The sequence below is a fragment of the Bombyx mandarina genome, chromosome 09 (assembly GCF_030267445.1).
Source record: "Bombyx mandarina strain Sakado chromosome 09, ASM3026744v2".
Taxonomy (NCBI): Eukaryota; Metazoa; Arthropoda; class Insecta; order Lepidoptera; family Bombycidae; genus Bombyx; species Bombyx mandarina.
The window spans coordinates 120,598-141,329 of NC_143216.1; the positions used below are offsets into that span (position 1 = coordinate 120,598).

Here is a 20,732-nt window from a genome sequence, read left to right on the forward strand (position 1 = left end):
GGGCTGTGAGCTCGTCTACCCATCTAAACAATAAAAAAAAAAAAAAATAGACTATCTCACTTTTTTTTCCTACTTATGCCAAAAGCCTTTAGAGGCTATATCAGCTTCGCCCTAACGTGTAGTTGAGCTCACGGGACTCAAGCCGGAGTGTTGCTAACACTGACCCTGGCAAGAGCAGTGCTTCGTAGAATCTACCACCGGATCGGAAACGCGACCCACTGAGAACATCCGGCGAGAAATTCACGCGACGGGTTCGACGAGGACGGTGACCGGTATCTCACATCATTATAAGAGGTATTAATGTATGATGTCTTGGTATTTTTCCTGTTAAAATAAACGCACATTGAAGGTAAAGTTGTAGAAAAATAAAGAAATATGTAAATACATGTGTATGTCCGTATTTAATTAAAAATAATCAAGCACTATCCGAAATTAGGCAATTAGATGAAGTAGCATGGGCAGTCTTTTAATAAAAATGTAATAAATTTTTAGGGATTAGCTTGTCTGATTACAATTTGTGTTATGTATAATTAGTCTCATTGTTCCGTATTCATAGTATTTACTAATAACAGAGGAGGCAGGGAATATACAAACTTACTGTGTATAAAGTCGCAAAAAAGTAAAGAAATTGACTAAATAAGTAATTAAATGTCAACTAATTTGCCACTCGTTCCAGTTAACTCGAAGGTTTTTATTTCAGTTTTGAATACAAATTATAAAGTCACATTCCTTTCTTACTTCATTGGAATCCGTCAGACGGAGATTTAATTAATTAAAAACGTTTCATTATTCGTATCAAATTATATACACAACGCTATATACACAATATTAGCAAAATAAATTATATCTAGTTTTACTACAACATACAAGTTATTAGACATAGTTTCATTGTTTTTGGTTCTGTTTGATCTATTTTTTGACTGTATAAAATATACTTAAATTGATGAGAAATAGTTGACCGATGACCACTAACATGGCAGTAGTAAAATAACAAAAATAATCACGTTTAAAAAATATAATTGACCAGCGGTACTACCGCGGTACTACTACCTACCAATCAACAGACTGTACGATCGAGTATTGCGTTAATTAGCCTTCGCGACACGTTATGGGCTCAAAAAATATGAACTTATATCTTAGCTTAAGCTAATGAATGAATATTCTTGCTAATGAATATTCTTTTCAGTTCAGTTAAGGCTATATATTTGTGAGAAACCTTTACACAACTTAGTCGTTTAAGCGGCAAAGTGGGTATCGAGCAAATCTTTCATGAGATAAAATCCAGAGTATCTCTGATCTAATAATAAATGACGGCGGATTTCTTAACAAAAGCTTACTTAATCTCTGAGGCATTTCATTTCGTCCGCGGGGAGCGGCGACCAACAGCGCCGCGGCGCGGCGGGGTAGCTGGGGCCACCGTTCAAAAGGTCATAGCAGCAAATTAGAGGATGGATGACTTTTATAATTTTTCTCCATCCAAATTCTGAACATTATAATAAGAGTGGTCTGGAAACCTCTCTAGTTCTATGTAATCCATCTCGGTACACAGCAGTTTCTCCAGCATGGCTACTATCTCCTTGAAGTCTGGTCGAGCTGAGGGTTCAGCTTCCCAGCAGTAGTACATGATATTGTACAGCTCTCGACGACAGTGCTCCGGCTTCTCGAGGCGGTGACCGTCGCGGACCTGATCACAGATACTGAGTATTATTATAAAATAAGCTATGTACTTGTTTTATTTGTTGTTTACTGCCACTGGGAGGTACTCGTCCCCTCCCCCCCAGCTCCCGTTCACACTCCATGCTAACGTCCCATCTATGGCTGAGGTCGAAGTGACATTACGACCCTTGCACTGAGACACGATGACGCACCGGAACCAGGGAACTGGGAGGTAGTGGAAGTCAGCACTGAACTATTTTCGCACCTTTCTCATCACGTCTCCAGCGGAGAGCCCAGGATAGGGCGTAGATCCAAGGGTGACAATCTCCCAGAGGAGTACTCCGAAACTCCAGATATCAGACTTCACACTAAATATATCATCGTATAGTGATTCAGGCGCCATCCATCTGAAAAAAACATTTGATAAGGTTGTGATCTTAAATACCTGGCGCGGTGAAAGCGTGACATGGCGTACCCATACCACCCAATACCCTAATTTAGACCTAGTCACTGGACTGTGACCGGCCCAGTTCTTTCGGCATGGAAGTTACACGTTCTAGTTGGGGACGAGTCTGCTGGACGATTACCAAATTCTTGGGTTTTGCACCATGCGCCTTCGCTTAAGGCCGAAGGATTAATTTTTGACAAAAACTCATCAAATGCCAACGAGCAACCTATCCTATTCACCAGATACGACATCAGCCGACTTCTTTTTACTCCTAAATTCAAATTACCACTTCATGGCACCCGTTTTCATTCATTAGAAGACAAATGAGAATTTCCGGCGGGAACTGAAATTAATTCCGGAAAAAAAGTTTTTTTTTTTTTTATGATTAGGTATATTATTCGTTGGCGTAAATTTATTGTTTCTGCATTTTCATTTTATGTAATTGACCTTTTCCCGGTATTTTTTTGACATAACACATATATACTATAAGTATATGTGTTTCTACAACGATACCTACCGCTGTGTCATAAAAAATACATAGTCCACGTTCAGGTAGGGAGATCCAGTCAGGTATCAGATTAAGTTTATCAAAGTTTTCCCAGAACACTATACTACATACATATATATAGCACACGGACACGACACGTTCGCCGCGCCAGTGAGGCACGTAGCGCCTTGTCATCTATACTAATATATAAATCTACAGTGGCTTTTACGGATGTTCCGTTATAACTACTGAACTATGCATCCGATTGACTTGAAACTTGGTATCCATGAAGAAAATACATGTAATTAATGGATAGACTAATATTTATATGCGTTTTGGACTCCCTACCTCAAACCTACCAATCAAAAATCTCCTTCGACTTCATAGAGATATAATTTGTTTTTAAATAAAAAAAACTAATCTAATCGTAAGTGCGATTTCCTTAGTTGTCGAATATAACATAATTATGTACATTTATACACATACGCTTATGAACACAGTCTGTAGCGCCACGCTCTGCTATCGTATCATCATTTACGACGTTTTTTTCCACAGGAGAAAATCTCCGGGTATGTGGGAGTTGAACCTCACTAAAACTACTGCCGCTCACAGCTGGCACCCTACCCCGGACCGGGCGGGAATCTAGTCGAAGTTATTGAGACGGCGGGACAGGGTTTACGCAGAGCATATTACATTCATCTCGCCGTCCCTCAGACGCCAGACCGGCGGCCACCAGCGATACGGCCGCCGGTTCCCTCGGTCAGCGATCCGAGAGCCCGCCTTGATGGCGCCGCGCTACACCTTCGGTCGGAGGGATGCGGCCTACCATCAACCGGTTTCGTATTACCGGCGAGTGTGTCGAGCACGCCGCCCCACGCCTAGGTTCCTCCCCGCACAAAGCGGGTGGAGCTCTTAGGGGGGCCGGGTCACGGACGGGACCGCGATCTCGACCCCCTGCTCGGCGGCGGCGGATTTCTGCGTAGTGAGGAGAGCTTTGCCTCACACGCCTCGCCGCTTCCTACTGCGTGATGGTGCACTCGCAGAAGTCGAGCATAGCCTTCCAGGACTCGTCGCCGTCAAGCATCGACGCCACGACGCCAGTCAGCGACAAGTCCGGTTCTATCTTTGCGACCAGGACCCGTCGCTGCACCTCCCAGGCGGGGCAGACAGCGAGCGTGTGCTCCGCCGTGTCCAGGTCCTCATTTCCGACGTGGAAAGTTTCTCAACAGGCCTTCAATGCCTGTGATTGGAAAAGACGTAACGAAAGCGTGTCGTTCAACAATATCGTCATAATATAATAGGTAGTATAGGTCTAAAAAATCGAAACTTTTCATTTCAATATTAAAAAAGGAAATAGTTACTTTCCTTACGTTTCATTATCTTATCTGTAGTGAAGATGGCGAGACCGTACCTGATGGGCAGCCGGCCGTCGCTCTTCCGCTCGTAGACGTGGCTGCCGCCGACATCTCGCGCAAACCCAAAGTCCGCAACTTTGCAGGTTCGTTCTTCTGTTATCAGCACGTTCCTAGCCGCGAGGTCTCTGTGAATTATCTGGAATTCAACAAATGAGTTACGACCTGTGCTATATCATTTTATAGTTGAAGTATTAAAGTACAATACGACTGTGACTAGTCTTCATGCGATGCGCGCTGTAACCTCCTCATGAGGCAGACGCGTGTGTCATTAGAGAATAGTAACGTTAGGGAGAGGAGCATCCGGATCTCGTTGTGGTAAGTAGTACCTGTCACTCACGTCACTCATGAGCAATGTCAGAGTACAGTCGAGCTGCTGTGTCCCGTTACCGACACCGGGTAGTGAAACGATGGCGCGCAGTGAAATCTCAACGTTCCGTATTTTCGTCTGAGATAAATGAGTTTACGACCACCACATCGTTTAAGTAATTCTGTCGCACGCGCCAATGTGCATCCCACGCAATTCACCGTGAGAGCAATATAATAGAATGTATAATATATAGCGGTGATGGCGTCATGTCGCCCGAGATAACGGTAAACAGATCCTCGCGTTCAAATCTTACGTCTGACACCTGATTGCTTTGATCGCTGTCAGATAATCTACGAATCAGACGGAGCAGTTGAAAACAAGTCCAGATTTATTCAAATTAATTTCATTATAAGACAAGACGATTTTATCATTTCGTATTTCACAATCTGAATCTTTCAGTCACTTGTCAATTGTATTAAATTACTTTTACTTTACTAAGTTAAAGTTCTGACAAATTTATGTAACGTCAAATTTTGAAAGATGACATTTGGTTCAGAAACGCCATAACATTCTAGACCTGTCTAGACCTGAGTGCATTTGACATAATCAATTGTTATTTGTGGTATTACCGATATTACCGGAATGTGTTCTGGAAACACATTAAATTTATTCCGTGCCAATCGAAACCCTTTTAGAAGTTTTGAGACAATACAGTACAGTACAGTACACTAAATACACAACTTGAACAAATCCATGTCTCAAATGAATTTACGTTTTCGATTAAAAGTGTGAAAATATTAATAAGAAACACTTTGTCAATTTGTAATTAGGTTCTAAGACAGTTTGAGCTCTTTACGCAGTATGTTATAACTGACTTCAGATTTTGTTCTCGTAAGATGTATTTTATTGAGAAATCTTCAAATTTATTGGCGGTTAAATTAAACTTGTCAATTTTGTAGGCCGACGGCTGAAACGCATACGTTGACTTTGTAAAATGAGGCTGGAGTCTTGGTATCAGCTGTGTGTCATGCGATAAATGCACTATTGCTTTACTTCAAAAATAGAAATGGCGGTGCTCATGTTTGAGCGAAACCACAAAACATACCGTTTCTGTTTACTAAGTAGGTGTACATCTTTTCGTATTTAATTTACAACGTAAGATCTACATAGGACTTCAGAAAGTACCCGTAAAATATTTCTTCAATAAAAGCTTCTTTATTCGCGAGCTGATCACAAGAGCGAATCACGTTGGAGCAGCATTACAACATCGGGGGTCACGCCAAACTGGCGAGGGCATTAACTGTTCTAATACCAGAAGAAGCTGAGCACGCAGTACGCCATGTCACTGACCTTATCCACTCTTGGAAGCGTGCCGAGGCTCATTCTGTTAACTAATCTTTGAATAATGTTTGAAACTAACCCCCTTCGAGCTAAGAAAATCCATTCCCCTGGCGACTTGGAAGGCGAAGTGAGTGAGATCACGCGAGGTAAGGAACTGGCTGCCTCCGTGAGTGTTCCCGTAGTGGCGCTCAGCGCGGGAGTCTCGCAGGAACTGCTGCAGCTTGCCGAGACTCACAAACTCCATGATCACCAGGGTTGGCTCCTGGAAGTAGCTCATAGATGACTATAAATGGTGGTCGATTTATTAGGGAACATTGTGTGATTGTAGGTACGGTTTTTTTGCAAAATATTCAATGTATATTGTAACCGGACTGTTAATAAGATATTAAATCATAATAACGTCTACATTTTTTATATATTAAGTTTTAACCTATATACAGCTTAGAGTGACTAAGAGAAGTTTAAGGAAGTTTTGGCTTCGTAGCTCCAGTAAGGTGCTGCTGGTGCTTCTCCAGACATCTTATTTATTACATTCTCCAGTTGTATGTATTATCTATTGTAAGTGCTATGGATATTTTATTGATATCTTACATTTGTAGTTTGATTTTTTTTATATATATTTGATGTGTTCAGAAATATTCCACAGGATGAAAAGTGGTACCCGATGGACTCTGATAACATCAGAAGACATCCGTGCTGCTGTCCATATCTTCATAGTGACTAGCACCGTAAATGCTAGTTTATTCTAAAGTACATTTCATAGAGAAATTAATAGGACGTTATTTGTTTTGACCACCACTGTCAGTCCACCGTGCCGTCCGCGCAGCCGAGGATAGGCAGGGCTGGCGCAGGATAGTCCAGGAGAGAGTTATTAAGGGTGACCACAACCCTTAGCATTGAGGATTATCGACACAAGGAAAAGGACCACTATCAGATAATGATCTACGTGGCTAAAGCATTGAAACTTGCTCGGAGTCACCAGAGCTCACTCACATGGGAGACGCAAGTCAAATGGAACCTCGCTGATAACTAACCTTTTCAGTACAGCATCCGATGAGGCGGACGACATTGGGATGTGGTCCAAGGTTCTTCATCACGATCAACTCTTGCAGCAAATCAGTCTTTTCCTTTTCTGAGGCATTCTCTTTCAGGGTCTTCACGGCTACTATCTGCTCCCCTTTCTTTCCTAAACAAACAAACGAAATGAAAATATTTATACAACCTAATACATTTTGTACATATTTTTGGATTTTAATTTTTGGTAGTTAGTACTTACTACATATGACTTAAAGTGTAATTAAAATAATGTAGATGTAGATGTAAAATATGTACATAATCTGCAACCCAGCAAATTAAATTTAAAGCAGAATTAATGTGTGATTGACAAAACGGCGGACATTTATAATGATCTTGTCGCGATGCACACGTACGCACGTCGCGCGCCGCCTCCTTTGTGTTTCAAGAAAGACGAAAAATGAACAGAAGAAAAAAGGAATACTCGTGTGCGTGGCGTACACACACACGAGTGTTTCGTTTACAGACTATAAATTCAATTAGCTAACACATTTCAATTGAATTGTCTCGAACAAAGGATGACAGGTTCTCCACGTGTACCTATACACAACTAGGTGGATATAGCCAAACGTGTTTTATAAATTCAAAGCAATTTAATTACGTTCAGTAACCCGTGTGACGTTGTTGTTTAAAGGGCTCCCATTGTAATCTTCAATACTAATTTATGATGACCGGAATATTCATTAGCGAATCATGCGAAATGGCTAAAGGGATTTGCATGGACATACGGGATATAACTGTCGCGATTCTGTTAGAAATTGTGCTCTACACGGAACAGCGCTGAGCGGTTCTTTGGTCAGTTAAACGTAGCATATTTTTGAGTTATGATGTATATATATGTATGTACATACCGATATTCGAAATAAACAAAGCCCTGAACCACTTACAGTCTCTTCTTAGCAGTGAATTGTATTCCTAATTAAAAGTCTTGAGAGTTTAAAGGTGCCTGTAAGTATTCCCAGAGTACAGGATTACCAAGTTCAGGGATCAGATAGTTTATGAATGTATTGTAATACTTTTTGGACAATAAACTATTACCTATTCGCGATGACATTGTCGGTAGTCTAAATTTGACAAAAACGAATTTTGTTCGCGTGGCTTACGTGCGTAGCTTGTGGCTCGACGCTGTGTGATTGCTACTGAGTAGCTACCCAAAGAAAGTTAATTTCCACCGCATTTTACGATCACATCCTCGGAACGTGAGGGTGAAATCTATAAAACCAATGATTACGCACGCTACATAAAACATTTCGACGTCCTTTTCTTGGTCACTCCGAAGGAAAATTGTTTTTCATTTTTGAGATAAATAACCATTTTAGTCAAGATCTAAAGTTCACTAGGCATTGGTAGCAGACGTGGTCTCACACCCCACCTGCGCTATAATCAATAGATTTGAGGGACTACTCCGTTGGGCAGTGTAGACCAGGGTTGCCCCTTCTACCTTTCCCAGGCTTCATTCGGTCTGCAGGGCTTTTTTGGGTCGTTTAGTGGATCCCTAGTGGAGTCTTATAAATCCTGTGCGCCTCCATGGCGCGAGTTCGTAGTTCGTACTAGATACGGGCTGCGGCATTTTGGTACTAAACTTTAATGAAATTTAGATAAATATTTATTCCGTGCTCTTTATAAAAAGTAACCAGAAAGAAAAAAATGTAGAGTTCATAGTTGATTCTAGTAGGTGTCGTCTCGTCCTCAGTTGGTGGTGGTGGCGAGCCCGACTTGCTATGGAACCGTACCCGCCGTCCGGGTTCGAATCTCGGTCCGAGGTACTCACTTTTCCCTGATGATACTTTAATATGTAGTCAGTGTTTGGGGCTTGGATTTATTTATCGTTATTGTTAGCTATGATTATGTACGCTAGTATTCGTAACGCTGGAGAAAATCCAAACATTATTATATCTCTGCCCTATGTGTAACGTTTATTCAAGAAATCTCTATTTTAAATTAACAGCGATAAAAGAAACAATATTCCTACTACTCCTACTACTACTACTACTACTGTCCAGAAAAACATAAACATTTTTACAAGTAGCAACCACCCTTCTGCAATGAAGCGGTCAGACATTTTGAAGTCGTCGTGGCCTAAAGGGTAAGACGCCCGATGCACTCGTATCGACCGGGACGAGAATACTGGAGTTCCAAATCCAGCAGGCAGGTAAATTTTATCCTATCGAAATACGTAATTAATTCGGACTCAGTAATGACTTCCACGATTACCGAATAAAATCATGTTGTAAAAATCAAACCCGTAGAAATCATTTGCGTAATTACTATACAATTAAGACATAGACCTCAACACCTGATACTTAATAAATCATCATCTAAATACCTATAAAAAGAAAAGACCAAAGTATTCAGAAATTGTTAAACGGGAATTGTGTTATGGATATTGTTAATTTCAATCCGCTTCAGCTTCTTTCCGTAAGTTGAAAAAAAAGAAAAACATGTTCCAGCTCATTAACTGCTGCGTGTGTTGTTTGGAAAAATGAAACAAAGTCGCTGGATGTAACTTCTCAGGTTCTTCCAAAAAGCTCACCCGGCTAGAACTCTGTAAATTCCCACTCTGTACTGGACCATTATTTCATTTTATCTCACCTTGTTCTATTCCCTTATTCTATTCCCTTTTTTTATTGCCCTTTTAGGCAGACGAGCATACGGGCCACCTGATGGTAAGTAGTTACCGTCGCCCATGGACGTCAGCAATGCCAGGGGCAGAGCCAAGCCGCTGCCTACCGCTTACTACTCTCCACAAGCCTCGTTCAAAGAAGGACATGTCATAGCGTTCGGGAAACACCGTGGATCAGAGCACATCCCAAAGCCGGATGGTAAGTGCCAAAAAAGATGTCTAGAAATGTACTGTGGATGATGTCCTAGGTAGAATGGATGAACTCTGCGATGATGAATTTATTACGAATTAAAAAAAAACATGGTGCGTGTGCAACTTGCTTAAGGAACGCGCTTAAAAAAGTTGCATTTCAAAAAAGTTATTAGAGGATGAGAATAATAAGATGAGAATAAAATTTTAAACCCGCAGTTTGTAGGCACTAAGCAACTTCAAACGGAAATTCAAATACACGGAGTGGCCACAAATACTGTTATAATAATGTGTTTACTGAGCGCCGTAACATGTCCTTCTGCTAAGGCTAAGGCTTGAAAGGAGTTCTGACAAGTGGACAGCGGCGTGGTAGTGAGCATTGCTGATGTCCACGGACGACGCTAAGCTCTCGCCATCAGGAGGGCCGCACGCTCGTCTGCCTACAATCATTATTATGAAGGTAGTTTTATTTTTATTGTAACCAATGACTAAGCCACCAATATACTGTAATATTTCATTTGAATTCGGAAATGGCATTCTCCTTTAATATTTGATAATAAAACCGTTGTGTTGTCTAATTTTCGCGCTAATTGCTTTTAAATATTCTTGTGATATACGCGGCACTTCTTGTAAGCGGACGGATATAAAACCGATTTCCCTTGTTAGTATAGTACAAAGTGCGTATGAGCGTATGGAGCCGCAGGACACGGTCTCCGTTAGCCGGTATTCATCGAATATTGTTTAACGGGCTAGTGACAGCTATCATCCAGAGTCCTCTGCTGGTAACCGAAAAAGATATAGGCGTCCGCGTAGTATTCGTTCTAAAGGCGATCAAATTCATCAATATAATTATTTATTACCGGTGGTAGGGAATCGGGTGAGTCCGCAAGGGTGATACCACCACCTCTCTGACGTAAATCGGTTATGTGTTTCTGTTTGAAGGGTAAAGCAACTGTGGTACTATAAAAATTGAGAATCAGAACTTAAGGGGGACACCCAGTGCGGTGCACACAAGCGAGTCTGTTAAGGAAGGGTTCTGACGTCTGACGACGGGCGTCGTCGAATCCCGGTCTCATTCCTCTGGATCATGATTTAAATCATGCTATAAATATATAAACTAACGTGCACTTAAGTAATCAATATGTAATTTATTATCAAAAAACGATGTTTACTTTGCAACAGCACTTTAGCAACACTGTAAATCCAAGTAATACTTCCAAGTAGTCTTTGAAGATTAGCAAGAGCTAATCGATGGGTCATAAATTAATATTTGTTGCCTTAAATATTTTGGTTTAATAAAAAGCAATTAACAGTTTCAAAGTTCGCCAACAAGTGCTAAGTACTCACTACTCACACAATGATTAAATTTCAGTGAATTCGCTCTGTGAATATTTCATTTGACGGGAACAAAGCAATTGCGTTTCATTACACATTTATTTCTGTAATTTCTTTTAATTGTTGAGATAATAACTTTATGCTCGTTTTGGAATTATAACAATTTAATTATTTAATACAATAGAATACTAGATGGTTTATAGGACACTACTTTTAATGGTGTAGATAGGCAGCATGGAAATGTGTTTTATTTAATTTCCTTCGGTGGGTAGTGGTTACCAGAGACAATAGATAACAAACTTGTCAATGTACAAACACATTGATAAGTGACTGACTTGACTGAAGCTTAACCCAGGGTGCGTGTACATTTCATTTTGCAGTCAGTATCCTAGTTTACAAATATTTAGAATTAAAGGTCTGGGAGTAGTTCTTCTTGTCTCATTTAGCTCATTTGACACTAAATTATAATGACCGTGGCTGTGGCCGGCTTTTGAGCGTGAATTTTTCAATTTGAGAACTTTATTTCTATCTGTAGCGGTCCAGATTAAAATGTTTTATTATTAAAATAAGCCTTTACAGGCACTATCAGTTCGTCATGACTTTACCACCGCTATTTTATCGCTGTGAAGAATGAGCAAGAAATTCAGCGCTTGCTTTTTCCAAAGTAGGCACGAACTGTATATACATATATGTATTATAGTACATCGCAACACACAAAATTACTACATTTATTGAATGAGTATATAAAGTATGTATAAGATAACCAATGACTAAAACGAAAGCAGTTCTACATTAGTGAGCGCAGCCCAAACACCCCTTACCCCTATCTGTATTAGCCACTAGCCCTAGTATGTAGGTACTCTTCAGAGCAGTCTATATAACTTGGTGTTCGTTCATCACGGTTAAAAGATCCATCTCTCGAGCGCAAACTATCTTCCAGGTCAGTCGGGGTTAGAACGAAAGTATTTTGAAGCATTTCTTTAAACGTGAAAGAGGCGACAAGCTGTTAAGTGTTTTTATTTATGTATATACCATCAATATCCAGTGCCTGCGCCCTCCAGACCTGCCCAAAAGCGCCTTCGCCGACTATGTTGAAGATCCGCAGCCGGTGCCGTGGAAACTCCCACTCGTCATAGTCGTCCTTTGTGATGGTCGTCTCTTCGGACATCTGAGAACAATTGCTTAGTTATTGACGTGTATTAGAAGACGCCTTGACTGACCATCAGATGTGTAGCGGTCAGTGCAGCGCAGCCCATAGTGCAAACCGCTGCCCGCCTTTAGACCGGGCTGAGGTACTGTTCTCCTGCTCACTCCTTCGTGGTGCAACTGAGACGGCGACTGAAAGTAGATGTGTTGCAACTGACGTATGTTCGAGAGGACGTCAACAAGCCGTGATCACACCACCTGTCACGGTACACCGTTGAATGACATACGAGTCAACTGCTCAATACATTAATTTTAATTAAATTCTATCATTTATTGCAACGCTGTAGTATTAAAATATCAATGAACAAAGTATCAAGATAACGGAATTAGCAATGTCCCTCCTGCTCGTATTGTCAAAGCTTACGCTTTATTTAAAATAAAATTGAAGGTTACCGAAATCGTATAATTATTAGAGTAACGGCTGATTAATTTATAACACTTGGTGCGGGTGCGGGTGCGGGTGCGGGTGCGGGTGCGGACACATCCTTGGGCCCGCAGTCTGCTCCCGTCATATGCAGACCGTCAAGTACCATATACCCCGTGTACCCTCTAGGCGTGGACACCCCGTATGAGGTTCGGCCCCCTGCACGAAGAAAGAAGAAGGGTGTGGTCGCGGGTGCGGGGGTGGATAATGATGGTGTTATTGTGCTGTAGCTTTTGTGGCGTAATACTTGATATCGCCGAAATAGGCAAGCTATAAGACGTCGGGATATCTCAGAACATTCAGTTATAGTATGGATAAGGACTGATACGGTCAAAATTCTTTTTTTTTTATTGCTTAGATGGGTGGACGAGCTCACAGCCAACCTGATTTTAAGTGGTTACTGGAGCCCATAGACATTTACAACGTAAGTGCGCCACCCACCTTGAGATAAAAGTTCTAAGGGCTCAATATAGTTACAACGGCTGCCCCACTCTTCAAACCGAAACGCATTACTGCTTCACGGCAGAAATAGGCAGACTCACAAGAAGTCCTACCACCAGTAAGTAATTCAAAGCAAAGTTGTGATAGCACTGGGCTTAGGCGCTCTAGTGTTCATATAACTAGATTATACCTATATATACATAATATGTATTTTGGTAGTTGAATAGTGCACGGAAATAGTGTAAGATGTTTAATTCCATTAAATCTACTGCCAAATACACCAGTCAATACACTCGGAGTAATGACGTGAATACACGTGCTCCTATCGGCTCGAGCCTTAGATTAATGTTTGGCTTGCTGGAGCGCGGCGGAAACAAACCATTAATATCTGCAGCTGTATTCTTGTTTCACAGGATATTAAATACCTCCGTATAGGTTATTGATGCTTACTTATAGTTCAATAGGCAATCAAGCACACTAGAACCTAGTAAAGTCGTCCATGGTCATCGGCACTGCTCTGAGCACAGTTGCTCGCTGCCTATCAAGACTATTGACCGGCTCAGTGATTTGTTAACGTTATTAGTCAGACTTATCGTCCGGATGGGACGCAGGCTTGTACGGGATGTATGGGACGGTCGCTGTACTCTCTGTTTCCGGCGATATTTAATGAATTTCGAAATGATTTGGATTAAGGATGAACACTCTCCATATAGAACTGTATGGCACTGTTGTGTGATCGATAGATGATGTAATGTATCGCCAACGGACCTGCAAGTGGTTGGCGTCCCAGCATTCGTATCTATTAGAGTTGGCGCGCGGACGTTCCCATGCATTAAAAGGCGTATCTTGGAGAACGATACCACCCGAGTCTTTGCTCTGTGGACAACAATTTTTATTTCATTATGGTTGATGTACGTTACGTATCGACCTCGTAATCGTAATCGCAATCGATAATTAAATCTTTATTGTCATCTTTAATTGCCATAGATGGGTATAAGATCTCACGGCCCACGTCCTAGTGAGGAGAGAGCCCATAGGGAGAGGCTATAAACGTCAAACAAAATTACTACAGTGATTTAGAACTTTTGTATCTCTTAATCAAGATGTCGAACCCGAGGGTGCCATTGTCGTCAGTTTTTGTGAACTCGTACTACTCGTAAGAGTATTTGTCCCCTGAATATATACATACACCCATGTCTGACGTCTGTTTAATGCATCATTAAGGACAAGGGTGACTTGATTCAAGCACATTCGTTATTCAGTATAAGCTGAGAATATGGAAGTAGGATAGTAAATTTTCAATTCAATGTAGGTATGTAGGATTTATTGTCAATTTAAAACTAGCTAATAATTATTTGTATTTATCAAGCATTTGATAGCTCGATCTATATCTGTGTGTGTAATGTAACTAAATATTTAACGTAATTATAACAACAAAGTTTACTTTGCCGGTACATCGTTAAGTTATCTGCTTTAAAATATTTACAGGAAGGCTCTTTTGGATTTCTTGTAAGATGATTTAGACCTGATTTACATACATATTTACAGAACTGTAATTAATTAACTCCTAAAATGGTACCTATTTGTAGATTAGATTGTTCTTTTTGTTATGTGGTTTTTGAATTTCACTGACGTTCTCTGTCTGCTCGTGTGTTGTGAATGGTAGAAATTTGTTTAGTTTTGTTTGTACTTATGTTTGATAATATATTCGTTCGTATTGTATGGATCCACCTACTGTTTTGTTCATATTTGACCCTATCTACAGACGCACATTTTTTTTGTTTCCTTCTATTCAGTCTCTTATTTAAAAATTCACTCATCTAAACGAATATTTATTTACTTTACTAGTAGTGAGTGGGGTGCTTAGTGAGCCCATCTGTCCAGGGTTATACCAGGCGCGCTATTCCTATTACGTACGTGCGTTCGGTTGTAAAGGAGCGACGTGACAACGACCGACGTGACGTGTTGTTACTGTACAATTTTAGCTTCAATCTCTAGCCTAAAACTAAGTGGCGGTGACGTTCTGGTGGCTATAAGCCGATAATAGTGACATCAGGCGAGCCAAGAGCTGAAACGTCCAACTAAGTACATAGAAAAAATATCACACATACCATGTCATCTTTGTCCTTCTTTTCAGAGTTCCTAGCGCTATTCTTCTTCCAGATGAACAGGATCACCCCCGCTACTACAACCAGGAAGCATCCGACAGACGCTAAAGGGATGATCGTCAAAGACTTCTCAGTATCACTAGCTGGCTTGGTATCTCCAGAAGTTCCATTGGCTTGTTCCACTGAAATTCTATTGTCTGTAACTGGGTTTTGTTCTTCGTTGACTGGCAGAAGCGTGGTGGCTTCAGGAAAGCGTAGGTCTTCGTAAGACTCTGTGGTTGTTGTTCTCAATTTGGTAGTTCTTATGGTGGTGAAAGGTATCTTTGGTTGTAAAGGCACGTTGGCGTAAGGTGGAAACGGAAGTGAGGATATTGGTGGTTGAGGTATTTTGGGTCGAACTCCTGAGTTGTCGGTGATTATTGCGAACACTCCTGTGCGCTGTGGTATGGAGCCGTCCATTGCCGTCACCCATAGAGAGTACGAGCGGTTCTCCTGAAATGATACCGAAGTTTGGTATACATTACAATTCCAGATGGACATCGCACTACGTATTATTCCCACCTCTGCGCCTCTCTTGTGTTACTAAATAATATCACGCTGTTTTTAATACATTAAATACAACCTGCAAACTGCACTCATGCTCATAGAGATGCGTATTTATGACTTGAATTTAAAAACATTTGTGGTACAGTCAGTTTTGAATTGATATCTCTTAATCGATGCTGGGACCACTGGAGGATGAGCATATTTCGCGTAGGTTAAAATATTTTATATATTTATTGCTTTGTTCAGATGGTTGGATGAGCCCACGGCCCACCTGGTCTTAAGTGCTAACCGGAGCCGATAGACATTTACAACGTAAATGCCGCTATCTACCTTGAGACATGAGTTCTTACTGAACGCATTACTGCTTCACGCCAGATAAGCAGGATGGTGGTACCTACCCGTGCGGACTCACAATACGTTCTACCACCAGTAATTACGCAAATTATAATTTGGGGGTTTGATTTTTATTACATGAAGTTATGCCTTCACCGTGGAAGTCAAATGTCAACAATTGTTAAGTACGTATTGCATCAGAAAAATTGGTACTCGCCTGCGGGATTTGAACACCGGTGCATCGCTACATACGAATGCACCGGACGTATTTTCTTTTAGGGCACGAGGACTTCACATGCACTTCGATCATTCATAGTATAATACACACAAAGAGAGCTTCTGTTTTTATTCTACAATAAGCCAAAGTTTCCCCAGTCATACGCCCTCGTTACGATTTCTACATCATCATCTAGTTAGTCAGGATGGCTTACGTAGTCAAATGCTCCGATTTCAAAAGTACAATCCTCTACATGTCTCACCTTATCAATCAGAGTGTCATTAACAGTAACGACTCCTGTCTGAGGGTTGATCTCGAACGGGACAGATGCGCCGTCAGCTTCCAGGCCGTACGTGACAGCCTCTGTGCCGGTCTTGTCGCTGTACACCCGGGTGATGGGCGTACCCTTCAAAGTGTTGGAGGGCACGAACCAGTTCCTCTCCACGTGCATAATCGCAGGCAGGTGGAAGCCTGGAGGCTGCTGTGACGATGCTGGAATAAAACAAACATGTTGTAGGTACTCACTTTACAACTTTTACTTTATTATTTGCTATCATTCAAGTAACGATGAAATATATAAATATAAATATAAAAAATTGGTAACTTGATGCGTAACTCGGTACGTGTAAGTATGCTTCACGTTGCGAAACAATATCAAGTAGGTAGCTCAAGTCTCGAATAAGCGACATAAACGATGATTCTCAATTTTACAAACGTGCCATGGATGCTGGTGGTAGCTCTGTCGGTCCTATAATTCAACTTATCTACGAAAAACAAAATTTTTACCTATAAAGCTATGAACAAAAAGTATTATATTAAATCAAATCTTTTTTAGGATATTTTAACACTTAATTTATTCTGATTAGAACATAAGCCCGTCAAAGTTATTTTTAACAATATTTTCGTTGAAAACGCGAAGCCTTTAACGAAAAGCTTTACGAGTTATGAAGCTTTAAATTAAATAGAGGGATTACTCGTTTCGGAGAATTGAGCCAGGAACGCAAAACCTTAGTTGGATTAGTCTTCTCAATTAATTTTACGACAATTTTCATAAAGACATAGATTGTGAAATAGCGCTCAGCTATGCTATGATCTATGAGAGCATATCACTCGGTCTGTATGTGTGACTAAGTAAAATATGAGCCCCAGTGTGATGAGTAGTTCGGAAATGCATAAAAATATCGATATTAGAATATCTATCTACCACGACGAGTCAGTACGATACCCACAGGAATTTATTTTAATAAATTATTCTCTTCTGGCAATTGATATTCCGGGCCAGGAAAGACAAGTATTTCCTCCCAGTGTATTTCAAACAGTATTTCCTCCAAATTATACGAGCGGCTACTACGAAAACGTTTCTGAGTCTTCATCACCTCGAAAGGCATCCTAATCGACAAGCGGTTCGGATTCTGCACCAAGCACTCGTGTATTCAACAAGTACACCGCTTCATGCTGCACATCTTAGTAGGGCTAAATAGACGCAGACCCGTCCCCACGGCAGTCATGTCAATATCATGGGCGCGCCAGACAGTCTCGTGTTCATCATAATTACGAGACTTCTTGTCGAACCATTCGTTTCGATATCGAGTAGAGGGAACTCGCTTTTTCCCGCGACAAATCTCTGCCAGTGTCCCACAAGGCTCGGACTCTGCCAGTGTCCCACAAGGCTCGGATCTCTCCACGCTATTTTTTACCGTTACCCTTATCGTGAATGATACGGCTACCAACGATCTAAATTTATCACCGGTACGTAAGTATCTTAAGGTAGCGTCAGAACGCTACTTCCTCAAAGCGGCGTGACAATATAACCCTCTTATCGTGGCTGCCACTATAGTACATTATGCACCAAGGGAGAAAAGTTGGACATTTCCTCCCGCGTGTAAAATGGAAGAAATGTCCAACTTTCCGCGCGCACCGCGATGCACATACTATTTTTTCTCCTACCAGGCCGAAAGTTCGTGGAGTACCGGGCCGGGGTCTAGGGGCGCAGCCCTGGCCGCGGTTAGGGGGGGCAGAGCCCCCCCGTTCACATAAAAAAAACAATTTAACTGTTTTTTTAATTTTTAAATAAACTACTACTAATTGAATATGAACTGTCTGATGAACTCATCTTTCTCTCAATGGCGGAGAATTTTAGGTGCGTGATAGCAGACGTAGACACTAACGCACATGCGCACTGGGTACAAGGGAGAAAACGTTAAACTTTCTTCCCTGTACAGCGGGGCGAAAACCGAACTTTCGGCGTAGGTAGGAGAAAAATTACCTTTCCCACCCGCCGTCGCTTGAAACATGTCTTGTCGTAACCCCCGGATCCACACGGTGCTTTTAGGCCGGCGCCCTAGACACAGCTCTCTGCTAAGATCCTCGCAAGATATTTTCCGTGAGATGCGATTCTAATTTAATAATAAATGCGCTTGCAAAGCAGCTTCCTAGTTAAGCCCTGTCTGGCCCACCCGTCCTAATGAAGCTAGCAAGGGCTCTGGTAAACCAAAGCACCACAAACATAAAAATGTATGTTGTTATTTATCTTCTTCTTGGTTTTATACTCCTACGTGTGCTCAGCGCAGCACATTCTCGTTCTCCTTTCAGGTCAATCGGACATCATCTCTGCACTCATACTAGCATGCTCTCTGCTTCTCTGGCATATCTTTTTCACACAGTACATCCAAGAATTTTTAAGACCTCATCCTCAGATTACCGTCTATTTTCATACCCAGGGTCTTTTTGGCCACATGGTCATCTTTCGTTGTATATATTTATTGTATGTATTGTAACATTGTAAATGGTTGTTAAATAAAATATATATTGTCGTGATAACTACGTTTTTACGACAATTAACTACGTTCATACTTTGCCAAAAGATTACCAATTATGAACACTTCTGTTGACTTTACTTTAGTAAAGTTCAGTACAAGCTTTACTTCAGTATAGAGCATATTTTGGGAGACAAATAAACGACGCGTGCTTATCCCGAACCCACGACTTCTTGTTTGAAACATTAGTCAACTAAATTAATTTATGTGTTTTTTTTACTAATACTAATACTCTCTCTATTAGATACTACTAGTCATACATTTTCTTTTAAATTTATACGTACCCAGAAATATTCTAAAAGATTCTTCATTATATTTATCAGTAGGACCAAACTAAAGTTACAAGAAGTTAAATAAATGTTGCGGGTGGGCGAGGGCGGAAGTCCGGCGATTTCCTCATGACAAAAAAAAATGTGTCCGACAGTATTGCATGAGTGAATTGTAGTTATTACGAGTGAAATAAACGATTACAAATTAACAATCATGTGCGCTGGCCCAGGTTCCCGCTTAACACCACGTAAACGACTCGTTCGCCTGCTAACAGTAATAGACGAATGGATTGTCTGTTTTGAATTTACTGTGAAAAGAGAAGAAACACTAAATCGAATATTTTTACCGACGCGTAGAGCCTAAAGATTTTATAAAGAAGATGGATTCTTTTAAGCTTTTGCGTCTGCGATACTTTTATGTAACAGGTTATTACCACTCTTTTTTATTTTAATTGAGTTTCTGGTAAAGGCATAGTTTACGTAAACGAACATTATTAGTTATTTAACCTAAAAAACTATTAAGGATTACTTCAATTTTACACAAATGAGACCGTTTTGTAAACAGCTACTAGGAGATAAGGACGTACGAAAAGTGTATTGACGTCATATAACATTCTTGGAGAATACATTACAGATTAATTATTATTTACATGCTAATCGATCGAAACCACACTAACCAGCTATAAATTAGAAAACAACAAAATGTTCCGGGATTAGACGCATTATCTTTATGTAATAGACAGTTTAAAGGTATTTATTTAGTTATATGTATGAGCTTAACGTTGTTTTTCTTTGATTCAACGTACCTACACAATCTTATATGATTAGAATTTACCAGGAAACTATAAACGCGAGTAGGTTATATGTCAGACTTGCGTCTAACTGAGTCTCGGCAGCATTAGAAGTTATTAGGAGCTACCAGGATTTCATAAGGGACGAGCAGGTTCACTGGACAGGTGAGTGGAAAGGCGGGATTAGTCCATGTGTGGAATACAAGTTATCCCTTTTACTATCCTGCTTACTCTGTATCTATGTCCCGCGTGTGTAACAAAGATAGAGTGTTACATCCATGTGGAGAATGTGCTGTATGCATTAATACGCGGTATAGGGATTGTAGTCTGGTAGTGAATAAAATTTAAAGAAATGTGGCCCGATTATTAGCGAGAAGCTGGTTGCAGTCTTAAGAATATTAGTTATGAAAAAAGTAGTTTTGTGTATTTTTCACGGAAAACTTCATAGGCCCTAACCGTGGGCACTGTTCTTAATTTTGTGATTTCGAGTTTTGTTTCTTTGTCAACAGTATGGTTCTCATTTACCCTACACAAGGCTAGAGGATCTTAATGATGATATGTTAAGCAGTTGCCACTAAATCCCGCCATGCGTGCGTGAGCAATATTGTCCAAATTTTCTAATTATTTTTCAGAATAAAACATTGTCCCAACCATCACCATCGCGTAAATACTCTCGAACACAATAAATGAATCATGTTTAAGGCAT

The 20,732-nt window shown here is 40.7% G+C and overlaps 1 protein-coding gene across 3 annotated transcripts in view; it reads right to left on the minus strand.

Annotated features, from left to right (window-relative positions):
* Window positions 1-382: 382 nt before the first annotated feature.
* The window catches only part of Cad96Ca (tyrosine kinase receptor Cad96Ca), a 51,168-nt gene continuing 30,818 nt past the window's right edge, over window positions 383-20,732 (minus strand). For 2 of the 3 annotated variants that reach the window (XM_028188149.2, XM_028188148.2), the window contains exons 3-11: window positions 16,413-16,642; window positions 15,058-15,546; window positions 13,715-13,822; window positions 11,908-12,043; window positions 6,689-6,840; window positions 5,734-5,916; window positions 4,003-4,142; window positions 1,922-2,063; window positions 383-1,684 (exon numbers count right to left, since the gene is read on the minus strand). In XM_028188149.2, the coding sequence (XP_028043950.2) occupies window positions 1,460-1,684; window positions 1,922-2,063; window positions 4,003-4,142; window positions 5,734-5,916; window positions 6,689-6,840; window positions 11,908-12,043; window positions 13,715-13,822; window positions 15,058-15,546; window positions 16,413-16,642 (1,805 nt within the window). In that variant the 3' untranslated portion in view covers window positions 383-1,459. The remainder of the gene's footprint in view (window positions 1,685-1,921; window positions 2,064-4,002; window positions 4,143-5,733; window positions 5,917-6,688; window positions 6,841-11,907; window positions 12,044-13,714; window positions 13,823-15,057; window positions 15,547-16,412; window positions 16,643-20,732) is intronic. The other variant, XM_089729615.1, reaches the window with a different exon arrangement.